The 24,479-nt window shown below is 43.0% G+C and overlaps 1 protein-coding gene across 2 annotated transcripts; it reads left to right on the forward strand.

Annotated features, from left to right (window-relative positions):
• Positions 1–143: 143 nt before the first annotated feature.
• On the forward strand, positions 144–22,665 carry tti1 (TELO2 interacting protein 1). 2 transcript variants are annotated; one of them, XM_079522997.1, is made up of 16 exons: positions 144–269; positions 3,987–4,202; positions 5,319–5,586; positions 8,174–8,436; positions 8,906–9,243; positions 9,621–9,885; positions 10,013–10,190; positions 10,722–11,014; positions 11,488–11,865; positions 13,404–13,563; positions 17,121–17,282; positions 17,649–17,794; positions 19,120–19,260; positions 21,382–21,586; positions 22,096–22,183; positions 22,302–22,665. In XM_079522997.1, exons 2-16 carry the CDS (start codon positions 3,996–3,998, stop codon positions 22,546–22,548), a joined length of 3,339 nt encoding a protein of 1,112 aa, XP_079379123.1. In that variant the 5' UTR covers positions 144–269; positions 3,987–3,995; the 3' UTR covers positions 22,549–22,665. The 2 variants fall into 2 exon arrangements, with proteins under 2 accessions (XP_079379123.1, XP_079379124.1); XM_079522998.1 differs by lacking the exons at positions 144–269; positions 3,987–4,202; positions 5,319–5,586 and adding an exon at positions 7,679–7,692.
• Positions 22,666–24,479: the final 1,814 nt, after the last annotated feature.

A 24,479-nucleotide genomic window follows, 5' to 3' on the forward strand; every position in this document is an offset into this window, starting at 1 on the left:
ATTCATTAATTTATTGTATATGAGGAGGAAAACGGTGCAGCACAAACAGGAAACGGAACCTTTAGAATAGGCGGGCTCTAGACCGGATCTCACTACAGTTCAGAGATTAGAAACCTCAAGGAACCACAGCCTGGTGACGGACGCGACGTTATGACGACACGGCGCGTAGTTTTGACGTAACTAACTAGTATGGCAGCAATGTGATGTGCAGCATCTAAGGATGTGCAGCATTGTTTTGTTATTATTCTGTTGTTGATGACCATGTGAAGGTAACCAAACTAGCTCGTTTTGTGTTGGATTGATGACTATATTAGTATATTTTACATTTACGTAAATACAAAGTACGTAGTTACGTTGTGTAAAGTAGCATTGGCATTATACATGATTAGTTTCTTTGTACTGATACATTCTCTTCTGTAGCCTTGGATCAAGACTAGATGTATTTTATCGAGTGTGACTTTTACTAATAAATGTCAAAATCGATAAATACATGATAGTCAGGCTACATCTTCTGCTTCTTTGATGTGCCTTTGCAAGCTGTCATCATCACTGATTGATCGAACTGGTTTTGATCAAACTGGTTTTATAGGTCAAGATACGGTAGGGTATAGCTCTGGTCCATAGCTCTAATGAGCAACGCATTAGAGCTATGGACCAGAGCTAGGGTATACCTAGCCGCAATTTGCAACTCTAGATTTTTTTATAATGGGATGAATCTAGAGTTGCAATACCCTCCATTGACTCAGCACTCATCATTTTGCGTTTGCGATCTGCTCGTCTTAAACGACGTTAAACTCACCAACATTGCAGCTGTAGTCCAAGCTTGAATTATTCTCTTTCAATCTGCCGAGCTTGTTTTTCATAAAAATCCCCCGTAGACATGTTATGAGCTACTTTCTGTCAAGACATTCTGTGCAAGTGATTCTTTTTCTAAGTGCTGGAGTTTGGAAGCGCTCGTCGTAAGTCCCTGAACGTCCCTGCATGCATCTGTTTCGCATTTGCACATAATGCAGGAGGCAGCAGCGCGACCCCTTAATACAAACGAGCGCTTCCAAACTCCAACATTTCTTCTTCTTGACATAAAGTAGCTCATAACATGTCTACGGGGGATTTTTATGAAAAACAAGCTTTGCAGATTGAAAGAGAATAATTCAAGCTTGGACTACAGCTGCAATGTTGGTGAGTTTAACGTCGTTTAAGACGAGCAGATCGCAAACGCAAAATGATGAGTGGGGAGTCAATGGAGGGTATTGCAACTCTAGATTCATCCCATTATAAAAAAATCTAGAGTTGCAAATTGCGGCTAGGGTATATGGGTATCTTGGCTATCACATGGCTATCTTTATGATATACAGCTATTATAAAGTCATTAAATTGAGCTCCACTTGACCAACTACATTAAAGTGATGAATGCATTCATCATTATCATCAGTTTTTACGTCTGGAATGATCAATAGTTATAGTCAATAACATTATTTTACTACATTTTGATGCCAAGACTTTTATTCTTTGACTTAATTAAGTTATATGCACTGCAGGACGTTTAGTATTTTTTACATTGTGGTATTTCTACTCTATTTAAACGTGTTAAACGTTTAAATACTAGTAACTGGTCCTCTCTAATCCTCAATATACGATGACTGGACTAGTAACTGGTCCTCTAATCCTCAATATACGATGACTGGACTAGTAACTGGTCCTCTAATCCTCAATATACGATGACTGGACTAGTAACTGGTCCTCTCTGATCCTCAATATACGATGACTGGACTAGTAACTGGTCCTCTAATCCTCAATATACGATGACTGGACTAGTAACTGGTCCTCTAATCCTCCATATACGATGACTGGACTAGTAACTGGTCCTATCTGATCCTCAATATACGATGACTGGACTAGTAACTGGTCCTCTCTAATCCTCAATATACGATGACTGGACTAGTAACTGGTCCTCTCTGATCCTCAATATACGATGACTGGACTAGTAACTGGTCCTCTAATCCTCAATATACGATGACTGGACTAGTAACTGGTCCTCTCTAATCCTCAATATACGATGACTGGACTAGTAACTGGTCCTCTAATCCTCAATATACGATGACTGGACTAGTAACTGGTCCTCTAATCCTCAATATACGATGACTGGACTAGTAACTGGTCCTCTCTAATCCTCAATATACGATGACTGGACTAGTAACTGGTCCTCTCTGATCCTCAATATACGATGACTGGACTAGTAACTGGTCCTCTAATCCTCAATATACGATGACTGGACTAGTAACTGGTCCTCTAATCCTCCATATACGATGACTGGACTAGTAACTGGTCCTCTCTGATCCTCAATATACGATGACTGGACTAGTAACTGGTCCTCTCTAATCCTCAATATAGGATGACTGGACTAGTAACTGGTCCTCTCTGATCCTCAATATAGGATGACTGGACTAGTAACTGGTCCTCTCTGATCCTCAATATACGATGACTGGACTAGTAACTGGTCCTCTCTGATCCTCAATATACGATGACTGGACTAGTAACTGGTCCTCTAATCCTCCATATACGATGACTGGACTAGTAACTGGTCCTCTCTGATCCTCAATATACGATGACTGGACTAGTAACTGGTCCTCTCTAATCCTCAATATACGATGACTGGACTAGTAACTGGTCCTCTCTGATCCTCAATATACGATGACTGGACTAGTAACTGGTCCTCTAATCCTCAATATACGATGACTGGACTAGTAACTGGTCCTCTCTGATCCTCAATATACGATGACTGGACTAGTAACTGGTCCTCTCTAATCCTCAATATACGATGACTGGACTAGTAACTGGTCCTCTAATCCTCAATATACGATGACTGGACTAGTAACTGGTCCTCTCTGATCCTCAATATACGATGACTGGACTAGTAACTGGTCCTCTAATCCTCAATATACGATGACTGGACTAGTAACTGGTCCTCTCTGATCCTCAATATACGATGACTGGACTAGTAACTGGTCCTCTCTGATCCTCAATATACGATGACTGGACTAGTAACTGGTCCTCTAATCCTCAATATACGATGACTGGACTAGTAACTGGTCCTCTCTAATCCTCAATATACGATGACTGGACTAGTAACTGGTCCTCTCTAATCCTCAATATACGATGACTGGACTAGTAACTGGTCCTCTCTAATCCTCAATATACGATGACTGGACTAGTAACTGGTCCTCTCTAATCCTCAATATACGATGACTGGACTAGTAACTGGTCCTCTCTGATCCTCAATATACGATGACTGGACTAGTAACTGGTCCTCTCTGATCCTCAATATACGATGACTGGACTAGTAACTGGTCCTCTCTGATCCTCAATATACGATGACAAAGACATTTCCGTCTACCCACTCCGCCTCTTGGTGGGCTACGCTACGGACAGTTACATTAATGATTCCAAGCCATAGAGTATATATATAATAGAGACTGAACTGGCGCGAAGCTCCGCCCCCCCAGCTATTCATGTCAGTGGAAGTTGCTCAGTGGCGTTTTGAAGCACCCGGAAGACTGCCGGAAGTCCCTCCCAGGACCTCAACTTTGAGGTCCTGAGTGACGTAGGGCAACCGAGCGCTCAACGTTAAAGCCCAGCTGCACAGGGTTTCCCGGTCATGAATCCACGGGTCCGCCTGTAGTCCCTCCTCCTACCACTAGGACCCAGAGCTTCAACGTTGGAAAGTCTGCCTGCCCCCTTGTTCCAAGCTAATAGAAAGGAAACGACAGCCTTTCTCTTCCTGGAAAGTTAGCACACTGCAATTTATATAATAAGCCCTTGTTCTTCTAACGAGAAGATTTGTTTTCATCTTGTTTTTAAATGATGGTGATGTCACTGGCTATAGTCGGGTGTCATAGAGACAGTTCTACAGACCAGACCTGTGGAATGATAAACATAGTCCTTCCTGCTTTACCCCTTTGGGTGTCTCTGTCTTTCTGTCCTCTCAGTGTCCCGTAATGTCACCATCATCAGCCTCATCCATGGCTCAGATAAACGACCCAAAGATTGCCTTCGCCTACCTGCGTCCGGCCTGCGTCCTCCTGACCCGTGAGCCCACACTGACCAACGTGCAGACATTGGGAGCCCAGCTGAGAGACGTTGATGATGCCACGTTACAGCAGCTGCAGGACTACGTCCTGTTCCCCCTGCGCTTCGTCCTCAAGGCATGGATGAACTGATTTCAGTCATATGGAAAGCATATTGCGTACCAAAATAGAAGATCTACAAGTTCACAACACTGTTGTGAGCTTTTAGATTGGCTATTTTCAGTGATTAGATTAGATTAGATTAAAGAGTATTTGAAGTGATCAAACTAGCAACAGAATACATATTTAGAAATTAGAAGCATCTTCTCCATAAACATGAATGGTCTCAGAGAAAGAAAGAAAAAGAAGCAAAGGTTAAAGCGTCAATCTGTGATTTCTTCAACTGGTTGTGGCTGTATGTAGATTGTGGAACAGTAACAACATGATGATACCTAAACATCAGTAGATATTTGATGGAGCCCGCACACCACAGGTACAAGAAGGACGTTCTTTATTGAGAATTCTGACAACGTTTCGATCTATTTGATCTTCATCAGGTCATGTGAACAATACACAAAAGTTTGTACTTTTATAATAAGGGAGTGCCCCCATTATCCAATCAAAACACCACATTTTGGTGCCCCTCCCGTCACTGCAGGTGTGACACGTCAAACCTGAGTGAGTAGGTGGGGACCCAGACATATTAATATACATATAATCTGTTCAGGAAGTCAACCCTGAGTGAGTAGGTGGGGACCCAGACATATTAATATACATATAATCTGTTCAGGAAGTCAACCCTGAGTGAGTAGGTGGGGACCCAGACATATTAATAATATACATATCATCTGTTCAGGAAGTCAACCCTGAGTGAGTAGGTGGGGACCCAGACATATTGATATACATATAATCTGTTCAGGAAGTCAACCCTGAGTGAGTAGGTGGGGACCCAGACATATTGATATACATATAATCTGTTCAGGAAGTCAACCCTGAGTGAGTAGGTGGGGACCCAGACATATTAATATACATTATAATCTGTTAAGGAAGTCAACCCTGACTGAGTGAGTAGGTGGGGACCCAGACATATTGATATACATATAATCTGTTCAGGAAGTCAACCCTGAGTGAGTAGGTGGGGACCCAGACATATTAATATACATATAATCTGTTCAGGAATTTCAGTTCACCGATACCTAAACATCATCAATAAACTTCATGAGATTTTATTTTTGCTTCATTCCATGCCTGAAGGTCCCCGGGCCCAAGAGGGAGGGCCTGGTGGAGGCCGTGGCCGAGACCATGTGCTACGTTCTGGAGAACACGTGCGTGCGGAGCTGGGAGACGCTCCGCGACGTCCTGTCTGAGCTCTGCCTCTGCGTCTGCTGTCCCACCGATCCGGGGAAACCCGCCGCCGTGTCCGAGGAGCTGAAAGTGGCCGCGCTGCGTTGCCTGGACGCGCTGCTTCACGCGGCGTACGGAGATATAACGTTCAGGCTCTTTGAGCCTGTCATGCTGCCAGGTAGGAAGGGCTCCAACTATCCATTAATGAGCCTGTCATGCTGCCTGGTAGGAAGGGCTCCAACTATCCATGAATGAGCCTGTCATGCTGCCTGGTAGGAAGGGCTCCAACTATCCATTAATGAGCCTGTCATGCTGCCTGGTAGGAAGGGCTCCAACTATCCATTAATGAGCCTGTCATGCTGCCAGGTAGGAAGGGCTCCAACTATCCATTAATGAGCCTGTCATGCTGCCAGGTAGGAAGGGCTCCAACTATCCATTAATGAGCCTGTCATGCTGCCAGGTAGGAAGGGCTCCAACTATCCATTAATGAGCCTGTCATGCTGCCAGGTAGGAAGGGCTCCAACTATCCATTAATGAGCCTGTCATGCTGCCAGGTAGGAAGGGCTCCAACTATCCATTAATGAGCCTGTCATGCTGCCTGGTAGGTAGGGCTCCATCTATCCATTAATGAGCCTGTCATGCTGCCTGGTAGGAAGGGCTCCAACTATCCATTAATGAGCCTGTCATGCTGCCAGGTAGGAAGGGCTCCAACTATCCATTAATGAGCCTGTCATGCTGCCTGGTAGGTAGGGCTCCAACTATCCATTAATGAGCCTGTCATGCTGCCTGGTAGGTAGGGCTCCAACTATCCATTAATGAGCCTGTCATGCTGCCTGGTAGGTAGGGCTCCAACTATCCATTAATGAGCCTGTCATGCTGCCTGGTAGGTAGGGCTCCACTATCCATTAATGAGCCTGTCATGCTGCCTGGTAGGAAGGGCTCCATCTATCCATTAATGAGCCTGTCATGCTGCCTGGTAGGAAGGGCTCCAACTATCCATTAATGAGCCTGTCATGCTGCCTGGTAGGTAGAGCTCCAACTATCCATTAATGAGCCTGTCATGCTGCCTGGTAGGAAGGGCTCCACTATCCATTAATGAGCCTGTCATGCTGCCTGGTAGGTAGGGCTCCAACTATCCATTAATGAGCCTGTCATGCTGCCAGGTAGGAAGGGCTCCACTATCCATTAATGAGCCTGTCATGCTGCCTGGTAGGTAGGGCTCCAACTATCCATTAATGAGCCTGTCATGCTGCCAGGTAGGAAGGGCTCCAACTATCCATTAATGAGCCTGTCATGCTGCCAGGTAGGAAGGGCTCCAACTATCCATTAATGAGCCTGTCATGCTGCCTGGTAGGAAGGGCTCCAACTATCCATTAATGAGCCTGTCATGCTGCCAGGTAGGAAGGGCTCCAACTATCCATTAATGAGCCTGTCATGCTGCCTGGTAGGAAGGGCTCCAACTATCCATTAATGAGCCTGTCATGCTGCCTGGTAGGAAGGGCTCCACTATCCATTAATGAGCCTTTCATGCTGCCTGGTAGGTAGGGCTCCAACTATCCATTAATGAGCCTGTCATGCTGCCAGGTAGGAAGGGCTCCAACTATCCATTAATGAGCCTGTCATGCTGCCTGGTAGGTAGGGCTCCAACTATCCATTAATGAGCCTGTCATGCTGCCTGGTAGGAAGGGCTCCAACTATCCATTAATGAGCCTGTCATGCTGCCTGGTAGGAAGGGCTCCAACTATCCATTAATGAGCCTGTCATGCTGCCAGGTAGGAAGGGCTCCAACTATCCATTAATGAGCCTGTCATGCTGCCTGGTAGGAAGGGCTCCAACTATCCATTAATGAGCCTGTCATGCTGCCAGGTAGGAAGGGCTCCAACTATCCATTAATGAGCCTGTCATGCTGCCTGGTAGGAAGGGCTCCACTATCCATTAATGAGCCTGTCATGCTGCCTGGTAGGTAGGGCTCCAACTATCCATTAATGAGCCTGTCATGCTGCCAGGTAGGAAGGGCTCCATCTATCCATTAATGAGCCTGTCATGCTGCCTGGTAGGTAGGGCTCCACTATCCATTAATGAGCCTGTCATGCTGCCTGGTAGGAAGGGCTCCACTATCCATTAATGAGCCTGTCATGCTGCCTGGTAGGTAGGGCTCCACTATCCATTAATGAGCCTGTCATGCTGCCTGGTAGGTAGGGCTCCACTATCCATTAATGAGCCTGTCATGCTGCCTGGTAGGTAGGGCTCCAACTATCCATTAATGAGCCTGTCATGCTGCCAGGTAGGAAGGGCTCCAACTATCCATTAATGAGCCTGTCATGCTGCCTGGTAGGTAGGGCTCCAACTATCCATTAATGAGCCTGTCATGCTGCCTGGTAGGAAGGGCTCCACTATCCATTAATGAGCCTGTCATGCTGCCTGGTAGGTAGAGCTCCAACTATCCATTAATGAGCCTGTCATGCTGCCTGGTAGGTAGGGCTCCACTATCCATTAATGAGCCTGTCATGCTGCCTGGTAGGTAGGTAGAGCTCCAACTATCCATTAATGTTGAATATTGGATCATCATCATCAATGTAAAATATCGTAATTCATGTTTTTAATCAACTAATTAAATTAGTCTGATTAACCACTCAAGCCATACAACTGTGTTGCCAAAAAGAGCTAAAATAACCTCTACCTCTACTGTAGAAGTAGTGAGTTTCTTTTTCCACAATTATATTATTACAATAATCGATTAAATCTATTGGTTTGCCTACTGCCAGGCCTGGGCGCCGCGGTGTCTCTGCTCCTTGCTCTGGCGGAGCAGGACAAGTCGAGGAGCATCCAGACAGCTGCGCTGAAGTGCCTCCAGGCGTTGACCCTGCAGTGTGACTGCTCTCAGGACCACAACATCCCCTCCACGGAGGAGCGGCGCGCTCTGGGCAGCACCATGGCTTCATTCCTGCCCGGCATCACCATAACTCTGAGCAGGATTATCATGGGAGATTTGAAGCAGGGCCAAGCAGTCACAGTCAGGGCCCTCAAGGTGCATACTTTTCATTTAACTCATTACCATTAAGACCTGAGGCCGATTCTACAAACCCCTTCTAAATCAGTAGTTCTTCTGAAACGAACCAAATTGACATGTATTTGGCCGCAGCCCCCCCCCAGAAGAGAAGATTTGTGTTTAAAATTCTAAAAGTATGGTACAAGATACCGGGGGTTGTGGCTTTCAGAGTGGGAACTCTGGGGGGAGGGAGGGGTAAAAATCTTTTGTATGCTATTTGACTATTTGACTCATATCTGACTTGAAAATTAAATAAAGAAACTTTGATTTAAAAAAAAAAAAAAATCTAAAAGTATTCAACATTTTTCAAACACTAGTTACATTGTATTAACATGTTCTACTATACAGATTGGTTAAAACGACGGTTTAGTCATTCAAATAAGGTGTGTGATTTTGAAGTGAAATGTACAATTACAAAACATAATTCTAATTTGTTCATTTCATGTAGATGTGGTCCAGAGCAGTGGGACTTGTCATGGAAGATTGTCAGCTTGAGAAGTGTGACGCGGTGGGACCGCTGTCTCCCGGGTTGGGACAGAGCAGTAAGCTGGTGGTGCAGCGCACCCAGGACTGGGTGAAGAGCACCTCGCACAGACTGGCCGTACAGCTGAAGAACATCATATCCTGCGTGTCGGCCCACCAGCACTGGAGGGTGCGACTGGAGCTGGTAGAACTGGCTGACCACGTGCTGGCCCGCTGCAGCCAGTCACTGGGGGAGTGTGTCGGACCACTGCTGGAGGTTCTGGTGGGCTCCGTGAATGACGAGGACACCAGGATCAGAGAGAGGCGAGTCATTTATTTGACGTATTTGAGAATGGAGCCTGTTCAATGCCAGATTATATTAGATCTAATCGATTTAGTACATCATTATATAGCTGTCTATAGAATAACTAACTTTTGTTGTATGTTCCATACGGTGACAATACAATTTCACTTGTTTATCCTGTAGGAGTTCTCTCGTTTGATGGCCTGAAAATGTCTTTTGTTTACTAAAGAGCTGTAGTGACGGCGATACCCCTCTTACTGATCAATCATTCTATAGCAATGATTACTCTCAGAATATAGAGCTATTTAACACTTACTTTGACAAAAACAGATCATTTACACACCTCTCTCCGCTCCTCCACTCTTCCCCTTCTCCTGTGGCGTCACCTCACCTACAGGTGTTCTAGTGTTCTGAGGTCGGTGTCAGAGAGGATCCAGAGGTCTGGTGGTGGTGGTGGTGATGGAATGTTCACCGATGTTCTGTCAGAGAACCTGCACGTGTTGGCCTCCTCTCTGCCCAGGCTGATGAGGACATCAGACGATCATAAGAAGCTGTTCGTCCTCAATGTGTTTCTGGGTTACTTAAAAGTCCTGGGTCCCACGGTCAGTGTGGTGCTGAACTCGGCCGCACATCTCCAGAGGATTTCCAAAGCCCTAATGCAGGTAACGGTAGCCATGGCATCACGTTTGCTTGATATTCTTTGTGTTAAACATTTCTTTGAGGCCAAAAAAAATCAAATAATGGAACTATCCGTTTTAGAATCAGCATTAAAACACTGTTCTACTCCAGGTGCTGGAGCTAGATGTTATGAATGTCCGCATCGTGGAGGAGAGGAGTTCTGCTGTTTCTATAGACGGTTCCTCCAGGTCCCAACACCCCTCCACTGCATGCAGCCAGAAGAAGAACTTTCTGTACTTCAGAGATGAAAAGATCTTCTCTGCACTCATGGAGCTCTGTCGAACCTTAGGTATCATCATTATTTGGCTTTTTTGACGACATAGTTATCTGCATTTATAATGCAGCCAATGTGTCACAATGCTTAACCGTCATCAACCTGGCATCCCTATGTTGAGCTTGTAAATCTGCTATGTGGTCAAATAAAATAAAAAGTTCAGTTTATGTGTGTTTTATATTTAATGGTTCATCTCATTCATTGTATAATGAACTAAAGTCAAATATTATTTTTGTATATTAAAGTTTAATATAAACTATATGTTATCACTCAAATACAATACAATTTATTTTTTTTGCTTATAAGCTAAATGTTCTCGAATAGAAACGAATCAAATCTAAGTTGATCAAATTGATATTCAAGATTTAGCACTTTGTATTAGTTTTTACTTTTTATTATTATTTTTCTTCAAAATCTCAGTCAAAACATCTGTATTATGTAATTGGTGGTGGTGTAGGACTCTCTAAATCGGGTATCGGTTAAAAATCTTGCATTGGTTGGCCTCTAATCCTGAATGTTCATTGGTTCCATCCATCCACCCCTCAGGTTGCTATGGCGACATTTACCTGTTGACCGATCACTTCCTGGATTTGTACGGAGAGTCTTCAGTGTACAGGAAGCAGGCGGCCATGGTGCTGAACCAGATCATCATGGGTGCTGCCAGCGGCGCCGCAGGGCCCACAGGGGCCGCAGGGCCCACAGGGGCAGAGCGCTGTCCTCCCTGCAGCCTGGAGGAGCTCAGAGCAGCAGTGGTGTCTGTCCTAGAAGAATACACCAGTCTGAATAACTGGAACCTGCGTACTGTCACAGAGGACGATGACGGAGACACAAAGGACCAGGTAATGGAGGTTGTTGACCGGGGGTTCCCCAGGGATATATACTTGGTCCCCTCCTCTTCTGAAAATGTTTGCCTGTAATGTCATACCCAAAATATGGATGCCAGGTTGAAAGTGTTTCATATGGGCACACATATATTAACTTAAAGCAACAATACGTACGTGTTATGCTTATGTCTCTCCCGACAGAGAGCTAGTTTCAATGATGTCTAGACTACATAACAGTAAAGATGCCAGTGCATCTAGTGTCCTGTCCAATCCTGTCTGTGTGAGGATCAGCGTACAATTTGACATCTTATAATAATTATTTCATCCTTTATCTTTGTTTATTATCGCTACAAAAATGTGAGTAACCAAAATGAAATGATGTTTACTCTTATATACTACCGGTATGTAGACGTAACCATAATAAATCTTGAATCTTTGAATATGCTAACTTCTCTTTTTATTCTCTCCCTCTCTCCCTCCTCCTACAGCCTCACTGTCCATTCATGCTTCCGTCCGTATCCAACATGGAGCTCGTCCCCTCGTCCCTCTCCACCTCGCCCGCACAGTCCGCCGTCCACCATCTCAACGGCAACATTTGGCAGCTGTGCGTCCAGCTGGAGGGCGTTGCGTGCTTCGCCCGGGCCCTGGGGCGCGACTTCCGCTCGCTGCTGATGACGTCTCTGTACCACGTGCTGGAGAAGGCCGGGGACGAGAGCCTGCTGGTCAGCCAGGCGGCGTTGGACTCCATGTGGGGCGTCAGCGACGCGTGTGGCTACGGCTCGCTGAGGGAGCTTATCAACGACAACGCCGACTACCTGCTCTGCCACGTGTCCCTGAACCTGAGGAGACTCAGCCTGCATCCGCAGGTAGGGCTGTCAACATCATGGTAGGGCTGTCAACATCATGGTAGGGCTGTCAACATGCAAGTAGGGCTGTCAACATGCAGGTAGGGCTGTCAACATCATGGTAGGGCTGTCAACATGCAGGTAGGGCTGTCAACATCATAGTAGGGCTGTCAACATCATAGTAGGGCTGTCAACATCATAGTAGGGCTGTCAACATCATGGTAGGGCTGTCAACATCATGGTAGGGCTGTCAACATGTTAGGGCTGTCAACATGTTAGGGCTGTCAACATACAGGTAGGGCTGTCAACATGCAGGTAGGGCTGTCAACATCATGTTAGGGCTGTCAACATCATGGTAGGGCTGTCAACATCATGGTAGGGCTGTCAACATGCAGGTAGGGCTGTCAACATGCAGGTAGGGCTGTCAACATGCAGGTAGGGCTGTCAACATGCAGGTAGGGCTGTCAACATGCAGGTAGGGCTGTCAACATGCAGGTAGGGCTGTCAACATGCAGGTAGGGCTGTCAACATGCAGGTAGGGCTGTCAACATCATGGTAGGGCTGTCAACATGGTAGGGCTGTCAACATGGTAGGGCTGTCAACATGGTAGGGCTGTCAACATGCAGGTAGGGCTGTCAACATGCAGGTAGGGCTGTCAACATGCAGGTAGGGCTGTCAACATGCAGGTAGGGCTGTCAACATGCAGGTAGGGCTGTCAACATGCAGGTAGGGCTGTCAACATGCAGGTAGGGCTGTCAACATGGTAGGGCTGTCAACATGGTAGGGCTGTCAACATGGTAGGGCTGTCAACATGGTAGGGCTGTCAACATGCAGGTAGGGCTGTCAACATGCAGGTAGGGCTGTCAACATGGTAGGGCTGTCAACATGGTAGGGCTGTCAACATGGTAGGGCTGTCAACATGCAGGTAGGGCTGTCAACATGCAGGTAGGGCTGTCAACATGCAGGTAGGGCTGTCAACATGCAGGTAGGGCTGTCAACATGCAGGTAGGGCTGTCAACATGCAGGTAGGGCTGTCAACATCATGGTAGGGCTGTCAACATCATGGTAGGGCTGTAACATGCAGGTATGGCTGTCAACATGCAGGTAGGGCTGTCAACATGCAGGTAGGGCTGTCAACATCATGTTAGGGCTGTCAACATCATGTTAGGGCTGTCAACATCATGTTAGGGCTGTAACATGCAGGTATGGCTGTCAACATCATGGCATTTTAGTGACCCTATATTATAATGCAACGTTTTCATGTTTTATAACTTGATACATTGTTTTTTGTATTGTCCCTGTTAAATAAACATATAAATAAAATAAATGTTTGTAACAGAGGTATGGTCACGTATACCCCCCGTACTGTACTGTACTACTCATACTATACAGACTGTACTGTACTGTACTGTACTGTACTGTACTGTACTGTACTGTCGCAAAATTCCAACGATATTTTAGATCTCATGTATTTGTCATGAATGCCCTTTGCAATTTGTTGTTTTAAAGACTACACGCAAACTCGCCTCTCCTCTCCTCACCTCACCCCCGCTCCTCAGGCTCCCCGGGTGTTAACAGTCATGCTGGCCCATTCCAACCCCAGCCTGCTGCCACTAGTTGGTGATGTGATCCAGGATGTTCTCGTTGCGCTGGATCTCAGCTACAACCACACAGCTCCACTCTTCTGCTCTATACTGCACTCTGTCATGAAGGCCTTGGGTGAGCTTCAACACTATAATTGTTATGCTTGTTGAAATAAACATCTTATTGGTGAATTAGGTCATTTGCTCAGCCATACTACATCTCTAACTAAATGTACAATGGGTAGGTATAACCTGATGTACTACATCTCTAACTAAATGTACAATGGGTAGGTATAACCTGATGTACTACATCTCTAACTAAATGTACAATGTGTAGGTATAACCTGATATACTACATCTCTAACTAAATGTACAATGTGTAGGTATAACCTGATGTACTACATCTCTAACTAAATGTACAATGGGTAGGTATAACCTGATGTACTACATCTCTAACTAAATGTACAATGTGTAGGTATAACCTGATGTACTACATCTCTAACTAAATGTACAATGTGTAGGTATAACCTGATGTACTACATCTCTAACTAAATGTACAATGTGTAGGTATAACCTGATGTACTACATCTCTAACTAAATGTACAATGGGTAGGTATAACCTGATATACTACATCTCTAACTAAATGTACAATGGGTAGGTATAACCTGATATACTACATCTCTAACTAAATGTACAATGGGTAGGTATAACCTGATGTACTACATCTCTAACTAAATGTACAATGGGTAGGTATAACCTGATGTACTACATCTCTAACTAAATGTACAATGGGTAGGTATAACCTGATATACTACATCTCTAACTAAATGTACAATGGGTAGGTATAACCTGATGTACTACATCTCTAACTAAATGTACAATGGGTAGGTATAACCTGATGTACTACATCTCTAACTAAATGTACAATGGGTAGGTATAACCTGATATACTACATCTCTAACTAAATGTACAATGGGTAGGTATAACCTGATGTACTACATCTCTAACTAAATGTACAATGGGTAGGTATAACCTGATGTACTACATCTCTAACTAAATGTACAATGGGTAGGTATAACCTGATGTACTACATCTCTAACTAAATGTACAATGTGTAGGTATAACCTGATATACTACATCTCTAACTAAATGTACAATGTGTAGGTATAACCTGATGTACTACATCTCTAACTAAATGTACAATGGGTAGGTATAACCTGATGTACTACATCTCTAACTAAATGTACAATGTGTAGGTATAACCTGATGTACTACATCTCTAACTAAATGTACAATGTGTAGGTATAACCTGATGTACTACATCTCTAACTAAATGTACAATGTGTAGGTATAACCTGATGTACTACATCTCTAACTAAATGTACAATGGGTAGGTATAACCTGATATACTACATCTCTAACTAAATGTACAATGGGTAGGTATAACCTGATATACTACATCTCTAACTAAATGTACAATGGGTAGGTATAACCTGATGTACTACATCTCTAACTAAATGTACAATGGGTAGGTATAACCTGATGTACTACATCTCTAACTAAATGTACAATGGGTAGGTATAACCTGATATACTACATCTCTAACTAAATGTACAATGGGTAGGTATAACCTGATGTACTACATCTCTAACTAAATGTACAATGGGTAGGTATAACCTGATGTACTACATCTCTAACTAAATGTACAATGGGTAGGTATAACCTGATATACTACATCTCTAACTAAATGTACAATGGGTAGGTATAACCTGATGTACTACATCTCTAACTAAATGTACAATGGGTAGGTATAACCTGATATACTACATCTCTAACTAAATGTACAATGTGTAGGTATAACCTGATATACTACATCTCTAACTAAATGTACAATGTGTAGGTATAACCTGATGTACTACATCTCTAACTAAATGTACAATGTGTAGGTATAACCTGATGTACTACATCTCTAACTAAATGTACAATGTGTAGGTATAACCTGATGTACTACATCTCTAACTAAATGTACAATGTGTAGGTATAACCTGATGTACTACATCTCTAACTAAATGTACAATGTGTAGGTATAACCTGATGTACTACATCTCTAACTAAATGTACAATGTGTAGGTATAACCTGATGTACTACATCTCTAACTAAATGTACAATGGGTAGGTATAACCTGATGTACTACATCTCTAACTAAATGTACAATGGGTAGGTATAACCTGATGTACTACATCTCTAACTAAATGTACAATGGGTAGGTATAACCTGATGTACTACATCTCTAACTAAATGTACAATGGGTAGGTATAACCTGATGTACTACATCTCTAACTAAATGTACAATGGGTAGGTATAACCTGATGTACTACATCTCTAACTAAATGTACATTGGGTAGGTATAACCTGATGTACTACATCTCTAACTAAATGTACAATGGGTAGGTATAACCTGATATACTACATCTCTAACTAAATGTACAATGGGTAGGTATAACCTGATGTACTACATCTCTAACTAAATGTACAATGGGTAGGTATAACCTGATGTACTACATCTCTAACTAAATGTACAATGGGTAGGTATAACCTGATGTACTACATCTCTAACTAAATGTACAATGTGTAGGTATAACCTGATGTACTACATCTCTAACTAAATGTACAATGATTGATTGATTGATTGATTGAAGAATTTATTAACAGTTTGCAGAATTACAGTACATTTCAAGCACAAACTCAATACAAAGGCTGTTAACTGTGAGTGGACGACCCAATTAAGCATTACACTTGTTTCCAACAGGGTCCACCATGTTCAAATCATCAAAACATTTAGAGACGTACAAATAGACACTTCTATAGACAGAACAGGAATTCATCAAAAAGGAGGTAAAAAGGGAAAAGAAATATATACAGTGAGGGGAAAAAAGGGGGGGGGGCGGGGGGGGGGGATTCAGATTTTACGGGGGCCAGTTTCGAATTGCAGCCATCCGTAGGTGCCCTTTGAGAGCGGTTTTGAAGGAGTCAAGGGATTCGCATGTCTTAATGACAGTTGGTAGGGCGTTCCACATTTTGGTGGCATAGGAGCGAAAAGAATTTAGTCCCTTGTTTGTGCCGAATCTGGGTTGTACATGGTTCGTTGCACTCCCTCTGGTGTTGTGGGTGTGGACTTCGTTAACATTAAGGAAGTATCTAGACAGGTACATGGGTATCTTGGTGGTGTATCGAATCTTGTGGACCAGACCCATTGCAAGTTGCTGTACTCTGTCGTCGACCCTAAGCCATTCCAGCCTGTCGAAGTGGGCAGGGGTGAGGTGGGTTCGGGGGGCTAGATCAAGTAGGAGCCTGACCAGTTTGTTTTGGGAAGACTGGAGCCTGGTTTTAAGGGCCTTTGAGGTGCTGTGGTACCAGGAGGTGCATGCATAGTCAAAGAAACCCTGTACAAGGGCTCCTGTTAAGGTCTTCAAGGTGTTTTTGTTGACCAGTGAGGAGATCCTGTAGAGGAATCTTGTTCTATGGTTGACTTTTTTGATTACGTTGGTGGCCATTTTATCACCGGAAAGATTAGCCACCAGGATGGAACCTAGGTAGGTAATTTCATCTTTACGTGTGATAACATTGTCACCCACTCTAACCAATGGGTAGGTATAACCTGATATCCGGCCAATATTTTGTTTCTCTACAGTGAGTTGGTTCCCGTCTAGCCATGGTGGTAAAAGTGAATGTAACCGCAACAAAACGACTTCTCCCGAAGCACTGAATGTCCGTCAGTTCCTGCTGGACTACTGCAAACAGAAGGAGCTGGCTGAGGGTATGGCTGCAGAGGACGACGACACAGAAGATCCAGGTAATGTGATTTCATTGTACAGTATGACACTGTATGTGATGATGAAAATAATAATAATAATGTGCTTAGCACCTTTTCATACATATATCCTATGATGGATACAGTAATACGGAAGTTGTCCACTTGGTGTCACACTTGTCTTGGGAATAACAACTTAACTTTTCTTATTCTATGTAATACCATATGAAAATAATCCATGAAAGATTTTTTTCATTTATTACACTTAGTGTTGTAGCTAGTTACTTACATCTCTTTGAAAGAGATATTTTGTTTGTATTTATGAAGAGTAAGTATTAGCTTAGCTAAATACATTTTTAAAGTATCTTGCAAGTATGGCAGTTCACTGTCCAGTTGCTGTGGTTCCAGTGATACCCCCCGCCCCCCAGGTTGAGGAGGAAGACGAGGGTCCAGATGTGAAAGAAGAACTCCCCTCCCACCTTCAGATCACCAAGGACATTATGGAGCGCTGCATCCACCTGCTGTCACACCCCAGCCAACCACTCAGACTAAAGGTACTCTAGACCAGGGGTTCTCAACGTTTTTGGCCGGGGACCCCCGGAGATGCTTGCTTTGGTAGTGTCTCGGGACCGCCGCCCCGCCCCCTCCCGACCCCCAATATAAATTGACTGCTACAATAACCTTAATAATAGAGACAATACACCATAAATAAATACTGAAACCAGATATAATCATTAGGGAAGGTGTATATGTGTACTCTTCAATACTCTTCATTTCCATTTTCCAGCCATTCAGTTGCAAAAAAAAAGTGTGTGTGTGTGTGTGTGTGTGTGTGTGTGTGTGTGTGTGTGTGTGTGTGTGTGTGTGTGTGTGTGTGTGTGTGTGTGTGTGTGTGTGTGTGTGTGTGTGTGTGTGTGTGTGTGTGTGTGTGTGTGTGTGTGTGTGTGTGTGTGTGTGTACAGTATATACACTTTGACAATGGTTACTTTGTACAACCTACACCTTCCGACAGCCTACATTACCTCACTCTATAGTCAGACCATAAAGCCTGATTTAGGCTTAGTTGCATGTTCGTGTCATACACCGAAAAACAGCTGATCTGTCACATTTCTGCTATTTTTGTGAACAACATAAGTGCCTAAATGATGGATAGTGGATACCAGGGTGGAAGTGGTTATGTATGTCTGTAGATTTTATAAACGTTTAACCAACGGAGAGTTGTATTAACTAGACCTTCCTGTAACATAACCTGGCAGGGGTGAAGTTGACTATGCTGGATATATCTGTGTTCAGGTGTTGGATGTGTTGGAGCTGTGTGTTCATGTACTGTATCTATCTGTGTTCAGGTGTTGGATGTGTTGGAGCTGTGTGTTCATGTACTGTATCTATCTGTGTTCAGGTGTTGGATGTGTTGGAGCTGTGTGTTCATGTACTGTATATATCTGTGTTCAGGTGTTGGATGTGTTTGAGCTGTGTGTTCATGTACTGTATATATCTGTGTTCAGGTGTTGGATGTGTTGGAGCTGTGTGTTCATGTACTGTATCTATCTGTGTTCAGGTGTTGGATGTGTTGGAGCTGTGTGTTCATGTACTGTATCTATCTGTGTTCAGGTGTTGGATGTGTTGGAGCTGTGTGTTCATGTAGTACTGTATCTATCTGTGTTCAGGTGTTGGATGTGTTGGAGCTGTGTGTTCATGTACTGTATATATCTGTGTTCAGGTGTTGGATGTGTTGGAGCTGTGTGTTCATGTACTGTATATATCTGTGTTCAGGTGTTGGATGTGTTGGAGCTGTGTGTTCATGTACTGTATATATCTGTGTTCAGGTGTTGGATGTGTTGGAGCTGTGTGTTCATGTACTGTATATATCTGTGTTCAGGTGTTGGATGTGTTGGAGCTGTGTGTTCATGTACTGAGCGAGAGGGAAAACGAACTGCTTCCCATGGTGCATCGCTGCTGGCCTGCACTCCTACAGAGACTGACCGCTGATGACCCGCTGGCGGTCCTCAGAGCCTTTAGGGTACGTACTTTATTATGTAACATCCTGGTGTCCATTTAACTCAGAGAGTGTACATTATGGAACCAAATACACTTTATATACTTTATATGTAACATCCTGGTGTCCATTTAACTCAGAGAGTGTACATTATGGAACCAAATACACTTTATATACTTTATATGTAACATCCTGGTGTCCATTTAACTCAGAGAGTGTACATATGGAACCAAATACACTTTATATACTTTATATGTAACATCCTGGTGTCCATTTAACTCAGAGAGTGTACATTATGGAACCAAATACACTTTATATACTTTATATGTAACATCCTGGTGTCCATTTAACTCAGAGAGTACATATGGAACCAAATACACTTTATATACTTTATATGTAACATCCTGGTGTCCATTTAACTCAGAGAGTACATTATGGAACCAAATACACTTTATATACTTTATATGTAACATCCTGGTGTCCATTTAACTCAGAGAGTACATTATGGAACCAAATACACTTTATATACTTTATATGTAACATCCTGGTGTCCATTTAACTCAGAGAGTGTACATATGGAACCAAATACACTTTATATACTTTATATGTAACATCCTGGTGTCCATTTAACTCAGAGAGTACATTATGGAACCAAATACACTTTATATACTTTATATGTAACATCCTGGTGTCCATTTAACTCAGAGAGTACATATGGAACCAAATACACTTTATATACTTTATATGTAACATCCTGGTGTCCATTTAACTCAGAGAGTGTACATTATGGAACCAAATACACTTTATATACTTTATATGTAACATCCTGGTGTCCATTTAACTCAGAGAGTACATATGGAACCAAATACACTTTATATACTTTATTATGTAACATCCTGGTGTCCATTTAACTCAGAGAGTACATATGGAACCAAATACACTTTATATACTTTATATGTAACATCCTGGTGTCCATTTAACTCAGAGAGTGTACATTATGGAACCAAATACACTTTATATACTTTATATGTAACATCCTGGTGTCCATTTAACTCAGAGTGTACATTATGGAACCAAATACACCCGCCGTGGCCAGTTGTGTCTTGTTTTATGTCCACTTATCTATTTTGTATTATTTATTTGATTTGGCTTTAAACATTCAGGCCAGGTCAAAAGATAATGCAGTAAGCTAGCCGTCAGCTTGCTTTTATTAGTAGGTGCCGGTGGCTGATGTACATACAGTTTGGCATTTGGCAATTGGCTGTATTGAAAAAATATCATATCAAATATTTTTTTAATGTGTGCTTAAGATTCCAGATTGAATGATTATTCAGGTTTAAACAATTTACAATTTAGGCATTTAGCAGACGCTCTTAATCCAGGGCGACTTACATTAAGCAAGAACAAAAAAAGCATGGGATATCACATATATAAAAAGCATTTATCATGAAACGAGCGTAAGCTAAGAACGTAACAGTAGAAAATATATATAATTAAACTATACATATATAAACTATACATATATACTATACTATGCTATACATATATTAAAGATTTATGAATGCGTGTGTGTTGGGGTGGCTCCACCAATTGGTGCACTGATTATTATGCCCCTTGTTAGTTGCGGGTTTGAATCAGACTCCTTTTAATATATTTAAAAATCACACCCGTGTGAACTGAGTGGTGTAAGGTCTTATATAGACTGATCAGCTGTGGTCTGACGTAATGAAACCACACCCGTGTGAACTGGGTGACCATAGCAACCGTGCTCATTTGGTACGAACAGACAGACAGACACGTAAACTAAAAATCACACCCGTGTGAACTGAGTGGTGTAAGGTCTTATATAGACTGATCAACTGTGGTCTGACGTAATGTCTGACGTAATGAAATCCACCCGTGTGAACTGTGTGACCATAGCAACCATGCTCATTTTCTTTGGTACGGACAGACACGTAAACTAACAAAGCCAGTTGTAGGAGTGGTTTACACCACTCAACAAAGCCAGTTGTAGGAGTGGTTTACACCACTCAAAAAAGCATAAAATGGCAAAAATGAAATAAAAAAAAATCTTCATAAATGATTGAGGGAATGCCATTTGGTTACACTTTTTTTTTAGTGAGTGTACTTGAATATCCCGGCTAGGTGCTGTTTGTGCTGGGTGAGACCTGCGGTGACTTCTTGCGCAGGAGAGTGTCCAAAGAGGTTCTGCCCAGGCTGACGTCCTCACTGAGCAGACAGGCTGCGGTCAGTGCCAGGGCCACTCCCGTCTACACACACACCCTGGCCTACAAACTACAGCTCGCAGTACTGCAGGGCCTCGGATCCCTGTGTCTGTCACTTAACTTAGGTAGGAGAACACACAAACACACATACTGTACACACACACACACACAGGTACAGGGGTGCAGCAGTTAATGAAACTATTCTATTTAGATTTTAGAGCAATTTGTTTTGCAAAAAAAAAAAAGAAAGAAAAAAATCACACCTGTGTGAAGTGAGCGGTGTAACTCCGTGTGGGGGTCCCCGGAACTTCCAGACTCACAGGAATGCTGTACTGTACTGTACTGATAAAAACATACACACATACATACATACATACATACAATTTACAATTTACAATTTACAATTTAGGCATTTAGCAGACGCTCTTAATCCAGAGCGACTTACATACAAACTAAGGGACACTCATTGCTGTTCAATGGAGTGGTTGAAAAAACATAATGAAACATACACAATGAACAGGCTCCCAGATGTCCACAGAGCAACAACAACGTGCAAAAAAATCTCCTGACTTCATTTGACGTCAGTCTGTCGTAATCTATAGTTTGGTGATAGAGCTGTTTTAATCCTGCTCAGGTGAGACAGACCTAGACTCTGTGTGTGAGGCCTGCCTGCCCTACCTGAGCTGTAGACAACCCGTCAGACTGCAAGAGGCCTGCTTGAGGTAAGAACATAGAACACACTAGAATCAATGGTGCCACAGGAATACAATACATTAGTTTCATTAACTGCTGCAGCCCTAAGGATGTGCCTAACATGCTCTCTTTGTCTTCCGTCGTCAGTGTTTTCCAGCATTTGATCCAAGTGGACCCAGACGCTCTCTGGTTCACGCTCTGCGAGTTGCACTGTCCACTCTCCTATGAGCCAAACCACCCCGACCTTCCACCTGTACACCTGAACGGGATTGGTCAGCAGCGGGACGAGTACACAGACAACCTGATGAAACTACTGCGGGAAGAGTTTAGCTTACCTGACAGTCAGTCCACCTCATTAGATAATGGCATGATTAAAGATGCAACGAATGAATGAGTGAGTGCTTAACCTACCAATGCCAGATAGCCAATATATCTATACATACTGTATATTAAAGCTGTACTCCATAATTATAATTTGTTTTTAAATAAAACATTACTTTTTACAAATCTGTATGGTGAGGTTCTTTTGTCTCCCTGCTCTTCTAGAAATGTACTGTACATCCTGTGGTCGTGTAGGACCACTAAAGTACTCTAAATGTACTGTATTGTACATCCTGTGGTCGTGTAGGACCACTAAAGTACTCTAAATGTACTGTACAGTACATCCTGTGGTCGTGTAGGACCACTAAAGTACTCTAAATGTACAGTACAGTACATCCTGTGGTCGTGTAGGACCACTAAAGTACTCTAAATGTACTGTATTGTACATCCTGTGGTCGTGTAGGACCACTAAAGTACTCTAAATGTACTGTACAGTACATCCTGTGGTCGTGTAGGACCACTAAAGTACTCTAAATGTACTGTACATCCTGTGGTCGTGTAGGACCACTAAAGTACTCTAAATGTACTGTACTGTACATCCTGTGGTCGTGTAGGACCACTAAAGTACTCTAAATGTACTGTACTGTACATCCTGTGGTCGTGTAGGACCACTAAAGTACTCTAAATGTACTGTACAGTACATCCTGTGGTCGTGTAGGACCACTAAAGTACTCTAAATGTACTGTACATCCTGTGGTCGTGTAGGACCACTAAAGTACTCTAAATGTACTGTACTGTACATCCTGTGGTCGTGTAGGACCACTAAAGTACTCTAAATGTACTGTACTGTACATCCTGTGGTCGTGTAGGACCACTAAAGTACTCTAAATGTACTGTACTGTACATCCTGTGGTCGTGTAGGACCACTAAAGTACTCTAAATGTACTGTACATCCTGTGGTCGTGTAGGACCACTAAAGTACTCTAAATGTACTGTACATCCTGTGGTCGTGTAGGACCACTAAAGTACTCTAAATGTACTGTACTGTACATCCTGTGGTCGTGTAGGACCACTAAAGTACTCTAAATGTACTGTACAGTACATCCTGTGGTCGTGTAGGACCACTAAAGTACTCTAAATGTACTGTACATCCTGTGGTCGTGTAGGACCACTAAAGTACTCTAAATGTACTGTACTGTACATCCTGTGGTCGTGTAGGACCACTAAAGTACTCTAAATGTACTGTACTGTACATCCTGTGGTCGTGTAGGACCACTAAAGTACTCTAAATGTACTGTACAGTACATCCTGTGGTCGTGTAGGACCACTAAAGTACTCTAAATGTACTGTACTGTACATCCTGTGGTCGTGTAGGACCACTAAAGTACTCTAAATGTACTGTACAGTACATCCTGTGGTCGTGTAGGACCACTAAAGTACTCTAAATGTACTGTACTGTACATCCTGTGGTCGTGTAGGACCACTAAAGTACTCTAAATGTACAGTACAGTACATCCTGTGGTCGTGTAGGACCACTAAAGTACTCTAAATGTACTGTACTGTACATCCTGTGGTCGTGTAGGACCACTAAAGTACTCTAAATGTACTGTACTGTACATCCTGTGGTCGTGTAGGACCACTAAAGTACTCTAAATGTACTGTACTGTACATCCTGTGGTCGTGTAGGACCACTAAAGTACTCTAAATGTACAGTACAGTACATCCTGTGGTCGTGTAGGACCACTAAAGTACTCTAAATGTACTGTACTGTACATCCTGTGGTCGTGTAGGACCACTAAAGTACTCTAAATGTACTGTACTGTACATCCTGTGGTCGTGTAGGACCACTAAAGTACTCTAAATGTACTGTACATCCTGTGGTCGTGTAGGACCACTAAAGTACTCTAAATGTACTGTACATCCTGTGGTCGTGTAGGACCACTAAAGTACTCTAAATGTACTGTACTGTACATCCTGTGGTCGTGTAGGACCACTAAAGTACTC

Source organism: Electrona antarctica (assembly GCF_951216825.1).
Source record: "Electrona antarctica genome assembly, chromosome: 2".
Taxonomy (NCBI): Eukaryota; Metazoa; Chordata; class Actinopteri; order Myctophiformes; family Myctophidae; genus Electrona; species Electrona antarctica.